At 60.3% G+C, this 9361-nt stretch overlaps 3 protein-coding genes across 3 annotated transcripts; 2 read left to right on the top strand and 1 right to left on the bottom strand.

Moving 5' to 3' along the window:
- Positions 1 to 353: 353 nt before the first annotated feature.
- Positions 354 to 3017, bottom strand: ACA1_128580 (RasGEF domain containing protein; the record flags this gene model as incomplete). Its single annotated transcript, XM_004338936.1, has 10 exons — positions 354 to 492; positions 597 to 714; positions 840 to 969; positions 1030 to 1114; positions 1282 to 1312; positions 1715 to 2078; positions 2226 to 2306; positions 2369 to 2466; positions 2549 to 2754; positions 2926 to 3017. 10 exons carry the CDS (start codon positions 3015 to 3017, stop codon positions 354 to 356), a joined length of 1344 nt encoding a protein of 447 aa, XP_004338984.1.
- A 246-nt stretch (positions 3018 to 3263) lies between these two features.
- Positions 3264 to 5992, top strand: ACA1_128570 (3hydroxyacyl-CoA dehydrogenase, NAD binding domain containing protein; the record flags this gene model as incomplete). Its single annotated transcript, XM_004338935.1, has 13 exons — positions 3264 to 3353; positions 3433 to 3512; positions 3600 to 3683; positions 3736 to 3878; positions 3936 to 4086; positions 4167 to 4275; positions 4348 to 4449; positions 4566 to 4667; positions 4758 to 4818; positions 4888 to 5058; positions 5181 to 5428; positions 5517 to 5680; positions 5785 to 5992. The coding sequence occupies 13 exons, from the start codon at positions 3264 to 3266 to the stop codon at positions 5990 to 5992; spliced, it is 1713 nt and encodes a 570-aa protein (XP_004338983.1).
- Positions 5993 to 6085: 93 nt separating this feature from the next.
- ACA1_128560 (acetylCoA C-acetyltransferase subfamily protein) lies at positions 6086 to 8943 on the top strand (the record flags this gene model as incomplete). Its single annotated transcript, XM_004338934.1, has 12 exons — positions 6086 to 6350; positions 6506 to 6653; positions 6738 to 6891; positions 6974 to 7164; positions 7266 to 7478; positions 7548 to 7604; positions 7725 to 7812; positions 7931 to 8015; positions 8145 to 8214; positions 8309 to 8462; positions 8537 to 8714; positions 8807 to 8943. The coding sequence occupies 12 exons, from the start codon at positions 6086 to 6088 to the stop codon at positions 8941 to 8943; spliced, it is 1740 nt and encodes a 579-aa protein (XP_004338982.1).
- Positions 8944 to 9361: the final 418 nt, after the last annotated feature.

The raw sequence follows: 9361 nt of genomic DNA, 5'->3' as shown, positions 1-9361 counted from the left end.
GCGTTACTGTATGTTCTCCGGACCAGGTCATGTTTTTAATTGAAATGTCTTGGCGACACCAATAAAACTGTTCGCCCCGCATCAACGCTAACCCTAAGGTGATTTTCTTCACCATCGGCACCCAACACTCAGCCCTTCTCATGATGTCACTGGTCCGCTCGGTGATTGTGAAAAGCGAAGCTTCGAAGTATGTTTGAAAAAAGAAAGCTCCCCGGGCGCTATTGTCGACAGGCATCCGCAATCACTGTGGGGTCAAGGTTGTGGGCAGGCACCCTACTCCGCTCTCGTACGGAATGGTGCGCAAGCGAATGGCCATTCTTGTGAAGGACAACACGCTAACTTGCGGTGTTGCATCATTTGGTCTTGGGCTCTAGAGCGCAAGAAAGAGCGTACAACTCTTCCGAGTCAGCTGGGTGGAACAGCTCGGACCGCATCAAGTGTTCCACCACTTCTGCTTGCTCATCCAAGCGGTAGGGCACACTCTGCCATCGTCTGTACCAACATCACACCAACGAGTCGCTAGTTAACCAGAAAGGCACACGATATACACGCACACGACACACACGACACACACGACACACAGTGTGCGAGCGTACCCGATCTCAGTGAAGACGTCGTTGCAGAGGCGCCACTTTTTGAAGGGTACCACGCCAGGGCCTTGCCAATGGGTCCCTTGTCCGTCGCAGATGAAGGTGAGGTCAGTCAACATAAAGCCTGCGGCGACGTGCACCTCTCCTGTCAGTTTCCTGGCTCGTCTCGCCCGTGTGTGTTACATCTGTGGCGGCGCGCCGAACAGTTGCAACAGTTGCAAGTGATCGTGAGTGTGAATGGTGTGGTACCCAGGTAGGGCAGGCAGGGAAGTGCAGCGTTGGCCAGGGCCTGGCGGTAACAAAGCCGTCCCGATCTCCTGTCGATCAACGTCTCAAGAGCCGAGTAGGTCTGCGACACTTCATCTGAGGCCTTCACCACCTGTTGACAGCGTCGCACTCAGCACTCAACCCACGCGCAACCCGAACACTCAACGCGCACCTCCCAAGTCCGCTTGAGTCGCCAACAGGCGGCGTCGTTCAGGCCGGCCATCACGGCCATCATCGTCGCGTAGTTGTTGAGTCGCCTGGCCGCCTAGCAGGTATGTTACAGAACGGGGTGCGGTGTGTGTCGTATCGTGTGCGTGTGCGGTGGTGCGTGTGCGTGTGCGGTGGTGCGTATGCGTGTGCATGTGTCTTAGACCGGTATGGCGGTGAGGCAATCCAGGAGCGGGAGACTTCACCTCAGCCACACAGATCCAGTGCCGCATCACGGAGGCCCTCTCCTGGGGGGACCTATTTGCGCACTCGCCACCGACCAACACGCTAGCAGTTACGACCGCCGCGAGCTAAGCGTGTGGTGACGTGCCAGTGCGTTGTGTCGTGTCGTGTCATGTCATGTGTCATGTGTCGTGTCGTGTCGGTGAGCATTAGCGCGAGGCAAGCGAAAAAAGCGAAAAGCACAATCGTCAGAGCACCCGATTGGCTTCTTCAATATGCCGCACGACGTTAGGCGCTTTCTCCCCTTTTGATTTTGTTGCCCACGCTTCATCAGTGCGCACGCACACGCACGCACACACACGCACACACGCACACACACACGCACACACGCACACACGCGCGAACACACACACAACGTAGAGGAGGTGAGCAAACTGATGTTCGGGCGCTACTTGGTGAACGCTTACCCTGGTTGGCCAGCTCGTTGAGCGTGATCGATGCGAACGAGTCCCATGCGCGCATCGTCAGCGCCTCCGCCAATCGCTCTGGCTTCGTGCGCAAGAAGTGGTCGATCAGCTCCGCGGCCAGCTCGTCGCCCGGCGCCGAATGGACGAACTGCAGCAGCGGCGGAGGCGCTACAACCGCTGCCTCCTCCGCGAGACGGCGCAGCCGCTGCTCGTCTTTGGCCTTCTGGTCCTGCAGCTGCTGCTGCCGCAGGCGCAAGTGTTGAATGCACTTCTCGGCGGTGGTGACGAGACGCTGCAGGTCGGCGCGCTGAGAAAGGGGAGCGGCGACGCGGCGCCGAGGAGGTGGGCGCGCATGCGCTCGAGGCTGTCGTCACAGGACTTGCCGATGCGTGGGCTCACTTGAATCCACTTAATCAGCGTATACACAGCCCTGGGCATGTACACAAAGAAAGTGGTTTGTGTCTCGCTTTGTGTGTGTGTGTGTCGTGCGTGTCGTGCGTGTGTCGCGTACCTGGAGGTAGGTAGTGAGTGCCGCCACACAGACCACCACTCGGAACTCGGTGATTGCGTTGAGGAGGGGAACCCCGCTTTCCTGGTTTCAGAGAAAGAGAGAGAGAGAGAGCTTCATGGGTGAGTGGTGTGCAACAATCGCACTGGGAGGGCATAGCCAACGTACACGATGGCATTGAGCAGCTCCTCGTCGGTGAACTGCGCAGCGTAGTTGTGCAGGACTATGTGGATTTCGAGCGCAACTTGCACCCATAACACAATACACCAGTTGGTTAAGACTTGGGGGGTCACTTCAACGGGAACTGGTCAACGACGGAGGCATACATGAAAGCTGTTGGTAGATGTAGCGCAGGATGTCCTCCAGGCTGCCGCTACGCAGGGCATCAGCGCTGGGCTGGTTACATGCTATGAACTTGAGGCTAGTGGTGCTCAGGTCCACGTCGATCGGGCCGTACTCGGGTACACAACGCCCCACCCGATAGCAGAGCTCGCGGCGGAAGTCGCCTGGCTGGTTGATGAGTGTGTCTTCTCTGTAAAAAATAATGTGAATAAAATAAGCCATTGAGTTAATTTAATAACTCGATGATATTGGGAGCTCGTACGGCCAGTGGCGACGAAGGGCGAGAGCGCGCCAAAGGCGCGTGGCCTGGGGGCCGGCCACAAGGGCGTGAGCCGTGCGGCAGAGGCAGGCCACAGCGCACAGGTCACGAGCCGAGGTCAGCCACATGAATATGCCCTCCCACACCTCGACCGCCAACAAGGCTTCCATGGGCGTGCGTCCTGCGTTCTCCATTACGCAGCTCACGAACAAACTTGAAGGCGTTCGGTGTGGAAAAAGCAACGGGTGAAAAAAAAGAAAGCTCCCCGGGCAGGGTTCGAACCTGCGACCTCACGGTTAACAGCCGTGCGCTCTACCAACTAAGCTACCGAGGATAGGCTTTGTCGACGGACTTTTTTTCTAATTATTAGAAGGTCTGAAATAAAAGCTATTATTCTGCTCTTGGAAGAGCGCAGTTCCCGCTTGCGTAGTGGCACGAGCATGGACGACACGAAGAGAACGTGCCGCAGGCGCCGCGAGGTGATTCTGAACCACCTCGGTCTTGGCTTATTGAGCACTGCCCTGACCAAGGTGCACCAACCCCCCCCCCCAAAGCCACCACCGGACAGCGTGTACCCACGTTCGAAACATTTTACTGTGGCGTGGGCAGGAGGAGGTAGCTGCACCGCTCGATGCAGGCCTGGCCGCGGTCCAGTTCGGTGCCGAGAGCGTCAGCTTGCACGTGCACAGGTTTAACCCACTACCACTCACTGCCAAACGCACAGGTGAACGAACCCACTAACTGCACCACGCGTGTTGTGTCTGTGTGCGCCGTAGAGATGGCAGTGGCGTGGCGGTGCTGACGATCGACAACCCGCCCGTCAACGCGCTCAGCAGAGGCGTCTTTGATGGCCTCATCAGGTTTTGCACTCATCAGTGTTGTAACAATCCTGCTTAACGCCCTCTCCGACAGGCTCACACATGAAGCGCTGGAGGACGACAACGTCAAGCTTCTGGTGATCACCGGCGCCAATCAGAAGTTCGTGGCCGGCGCAGAGATCGCCAGCATACAGGATAGCATCGAACTGCTCCGGAACACTCCAGACCGCCTCGACGGTACACAGCACCTCATCTTTCGCGACATACCTATGCTGACGTCACACTCCCGTGTAGCCGATTCGATGCGCTTGATGGAGCGGGAGCACGCGTGGCTCAACTGGCTCGAGTCGCAGTCTAAGCCGGTGGTCGCTGCCATGGACACCTTCGCACTCGGCGGCGGACTCGAGGTCGCCATGGCCTGCCACGCCCGCGTCGCCACCCGGAGGTGTGTGACCTCCGCTTTCGCTCTTTTTCCTCTGTAAGGGTCCGAATGGGGCTCAGCCTTCGTTCTTTCGCAACGTCCAGGACCAAGCTGGGCCTGCCTGAGCTGGCGCTCGGAGTGATTCCGGGCCTGGGCGGCACCCAGCGACTCCCGCGCTTGGTCGGGATGAAGAAGGCGGTCGACATGATGCTGGTACACAACTCTCGGGTGCGGTGGTACGAATGTGGTCTCACATCATCGTTGGTTGGCGGGACCACCGCGCAGTCGTCTCGTTCGCTGAAGGCCGATGAAGCCAAGAATCTCGGGCTGGTCGATGAGGTCGTTGGAGGCAGCGATCCAGCGCAACTCATCGACGCTGCGATCACGGTAAACAACTGACCATCGCACATGTCGTAACACACTCTCTCTCTCTCTCTGGCCTCTACTCTTGACGCACCACCACCACCACCACCACACACACACACACACACACACACACACAGGTGGGCAAAGAGATCGCTGAGGGCATGAGGCCGTTCGTGCGCGCCACGCAGCTCACCGACAGGCTCGAGCCTCTGCCCGAGGCCAAGAAGATCATCGACGAGGTTCGTGACCCACCCCCACCCCTGTAGGACCGTGACGATCTCTGATGGTCGATTTTCTCGTAATTACTTTAGGCCTACCGAGCCCAACAGCGGGCCTATCCGCCCAACACCGTCGTGCACCCGTTTGCCTGTCTCGACGCCGTCCAAGCCGGTACTCTGGAATAATCGAGAGAAAACAGTGTAAGTTACTGAGTAGCGCTACGACTGCTGCGGCGTGCAGGCGTACAGATGGGCGGGTCCAGCGGCGTCGATGCGGAGCGGCGGGCCGTCGTGGCGTGCCTCTACAACGATGCATCCGAAGCCATGACCCACGCGTTCTTTGCCGAACGCAAAACGGCCAACGTCTCTGGGGTGACCGACCAGGGACTCCAGCCTCGCCCCATCCGCTCAGGTAACCATGGATTGGAATGTTGCGAAATTCCTCATCAGCTTCCTTGCACAAGAACTCAGTCGTGTGTGTGTGTGTGTGTGTGTCATGTGTGTGTGTGTGTGTGTGTGTGTGTGTGGTGATAGTTGGTATAATCGGCGGTGGGTTGATGGGATCGGGCATTGCGACGGCTCTCCTGTTCAGCGGCATAGCGGTGGTCATTAAGGAGGTCAGCCGCCAGTTGCTCGACGCGGTCGTCAATACTGTGACGGCCAATCTCGACCGCGCGGTCGAGCGGCGCCGCCTGACCAGGGAACAGCGCGATCGCCTTCTTTCGATGGTCACGCCCACGCTCCAGTTTGCCGACTTTGTCGCCGTGGACATGGTCATCGAGGTATGGGGTTCACTCACTCACACTCCCTGTCGGCAAGAATCGTAATTGCTGACATGTGGCGGTGTGGCGGTGTGGCGGGCATATGCAGGCTGTGGTGGAGAATCTGAAGGTGAAGCAGGACGTGTTCCGGGAGGTGGAGAAGGTGGTCAAGCCCGATTGCATACTCGCCACCAACACCTCCACGATCCCGATCGATCAGATCGCCACCGCCACCCAATCCGCGCACAGGATGCTCGGTGTACACTTTTTCAGGTTTGCAGCACGCACGCACCCGCACACACACGCACACGCACACACGCACACGCACACAGAGAGATCTGAGCTTATGCGTGTGTTGGGCGCTAGTCCTGCGCAAGTCATGCCTCTGGTGGAGATCGTGCGGACGCGCGAGGTGTCGGCGCAGGTGATCGTGGACACGCTCGGACTGGTCAAAGCCCTGCGCAAGACGCCCATCGTCGTGGGCAACTGCCCTGGATTACCGTCAACCGGATCTTCTTCCCCTTCTTCCAGGCCGCCTCCCTGCTCGTCGACTGCGGCGTCGACCCGTACCGCATCGACAGGTGAAACCACCACCTTCTCTTCAACTCGCACATTCCTTAGCATTCCTCAACAACTTACATTCCACACATACACGCACACAACGACCACAGGGTGTTGATGAAGTTCGGACTGCCGATGGGCGTGTTCCGATTGGGCGACCTGGTGGGCGTCGACATCACCAACTTCATCAACGCCACCTACGCCCGGGCGTGGCCCGATCGGGTCTACACGTCGCAGCTCACCGCCCTCCTCGTCGAGTCCAAGCGGCTCGGCCAAAAGTCGGGCCGCGGCTGGTATGCGCATTCCAAGGGCAAGGCCGCCGAAGACCCGGCCGGCCTGCAACCCATTCTCGACCAATCACGTCGCAGCGCTGGGCTCGCCCGTACTCTCCCCTCTAATGCATGTGTCGTGCGCGTGTGTCGTGTGTCGTGTGTCGTGTGTCGTGTGTCGTGTGTCGTGTGTCGTGCGCCGTGGTCGTGGTCGTGGTCGTGGTCGTGATCGTGTCCTGCGATCGCAATGTGGGATTGGGAATGGCAGCGCGTGAGTTCAGCGACGAGGAGATCGTGGAGTTCGTTCTGTTTCCGGTGGTCAACGAAAGCTGCCGCGTGGTGGAGGAGGGCATGGTCGTCCGCCCGTCCGACGTCGACATCGGCTCCCTCTTCGGCTACTCCTTCCCCCGCTATCGGTTCACACGCACACGCACACACCGCACACGCACCACCGCACATGATAAACCCGCTGCTAACCATCGGTGCGGCTGCCCGAGCAGTGGCGGGGTGCTCAAGTGGGCCGACACTATGCCGAGCGGGCGCATCAGGGACCGGCTGGCCGCGTGGGACCGCGAGTTCGGGCTGCAGACCCGGTCCCGCTTCTTCGCGCCCTCGGCCTATCTCCACTACCGCGCCGACAAGGGCCTCAAACTGGTGCCCATTTCCGCCCGCCCTCGTAAGATAAAGAGCAGCCGCCTGACGTCAGCGCCTCTCTTAATTGACGGGGTGGACGCAGTCGGTGGCGGCGCCCGAGTCGGCGCGCGGACGGGGCTCGCCGCGGGACGTGGTGGTTGTGGCCGCGGTGCGGACGCCCATCGGCAAGGCCAAGCGGGGCCTGCTCAGGGACATCCAGGCCGACGACCTCCTGGCACCCGCCCTCGATACCCTCCACGCCCGCCTGCGCCGCCACTCCATGCGCCCCGAGCAGTACACCCACCTCGCGTCGCGTGTCGTGTCGCGTGTCGTGTGTGGTGGTTTGACTGCGCGCGCGTGCGGTGGTTTGATTGCGCGCGCGTGCGGTGGTGCAGGGTGGGCGACATCGTGGTGGGCGGGATTGCGGCGACGATCGGCCACCTGCGGGCGGCGGCGTTCCTGGCCGGCTTTCCGGCCAGCGTGCCGGTCAAGAAGGTCGACCGCCTCTGTTCGTCGGGCCTGCAGGCCGTGGCCGACGCGGCCCTGGGCATCTCGGGCGGCCTCTACCATTGCGCTATCGCCGCAGGCGTCGAGTCCATGTCGACGGGGTTCGTCGTGGCATTCCCCCCTTTTCTTTTCCCGAGCTGCTTGGCGCTGAGCTGGTCATGTTCATGCAGCGTGCGCGCACCGACCGTGCCCAACCCCAAGGCCGAAGGCAACGAGCTCCTCTCAAGGTAAACCCAACGCCTCACACGCACACGCACACGCACACGCACACGCACCACCGCACACGCACACGCGCACGCATGACACACGCCGCACACACGATACGCGCATGACTTTGGTGGGTGTAGCGTGTATCTGTCGATGGGGGCGACATCGGAGAACGTGGCGGAGCGGTACGGCGTGACACGCGAACAACAGGACCGGATCGGCTACCGCGTACGTCACACCGTTACCTTTTTGTTGCAGACCAAGCGCCGAAGCCGACACGACACGACACACGACACACGACACACGACACATGTACCAGTCGCAGCAGCTGGCGGCGGCAGCACAGGCGGAAGGCAGGTGGGACGCGGAGATCGTGCCTGTGGCTACCACCGTCAACGACAAGAACGGTCAGCCCCGGACCGCCGTCCTCTGTACGCCGCCCTTACCGGCCGCGCACCTACGCAGCTCACCACTTCGATTCTCTTCTGACCGTGCGCCATGTATGCGTTTGTCGTGCGTGTGGCATGCGCGTGTGCGGCGCTGCGCTGCGTTCTGCACAGACAAGGATGAAGGCGTGCGGGCCGACACTACATTGGAAGGCCTGACCAAGCTCAAGCCCGCCTTCAGCGCGTACGCGAACCACCCTTCAACCAGCCACGCCCACTCTGGGGTGAAAAAATGAAATGAGCAAACAAGCAAACAAACAAACATAAACCGCGCGCAGGTCGGGCACGAGCACGGCGGGCAATTCGTCGCAGGTGTCGGACGGCGCGTCGGCGGTGCTGCTTATGACCCGCGCCCTCGCCGAGGCCCACGGCTGGGAGGTGCTGGGCGTCTTCCGCTCCTTCGTCGCCGTCGGCTGCGACCCCGCCGTCATGGTACGCACCCAGGCCGACCACCTCGCGATTGACCGATCGATGACTCACCAGTCGGACTGGACTGGACTGGGCAGGGCATCGGGCCGGCGCTGGCGATTCCGAGGGCCGTGGAGAAGGCCGGCCTGTCGCTGGCCGACATCGGCCTGTTCGAGATCAACGAGGCCTTCGCCTCCCAGTTCCACTACTGCGTGGAGGAGCTCCGCATCCCGCTCGACAGGGTCAACGTCAACGGCGGCGCCATCGCCCTTGGCCGTACATCCCCCATTTTGCTGTCGCTTTCTTTTTCTCGGCTTCGCTTTCGCTTTTCTGATTGTGGGCGGGTGCGTGTGGTGGACTGCTGACAGATCCGTTGGGCTGCACCGGGACCCGCCTCACGACGTCCCTCCTGCACGAGATGGGCCGGCGCGGGGTTCGCTACGGCGTCGTTTCCATGTGCGTGGGCACCGGGATGGGTGCCGCCGCCGTCTTCGAGCGCTGCTGAGGTCATCACTTTTTCTTTTTCGTGTTATTAGAAATAGATTTCAAGCTTTCCTGGAAAGATGAAGAAAATGAATTAGTATTAAATTATCATTGGTGGTGGTCAGCTGTTCGTGGCACAGGGTGCAGACGTGGGAGGTGGAATATCTGCTTGCTGCGGTGCGGAGCAATCTGCAGCTGGTGTAATGCACAGCGCAGAAGGTTGGCTGTGCGTGTTGTGCTGTGTGTGTGTTGTGTGTGCTGTATGTGTGCGCGCACACACGCACACACGCACACTCACACTCACGCACGCACACACACGGGGACGTACATCAAAGGCTTTGTTGATGTCTGGCTTTAGCTGGGTGTCCGCCCGGTCCAAGATGAAGGAGGTCGATGCAGGTGGCGAGCGACAACCTTTGGCGATGGCCCATCGTTTAATG

Source organism: Acanthamoeba castellanii, assembly GCF_000313135.1.
Source record: "Acanthamoeba castellanii str. Neff unplaced genomic scaffold scf7180000084697, whole genome shotgun sequence".
Lineage (NCBI taxonomy): Eukaryota > Discosea > Longamoebia > Acanthamoebidae > Acanthamoeba > Acanthamoeba castellanii.
This window is presented reverse-complemented; position numbering and strand designations above follow the sequence as displayed.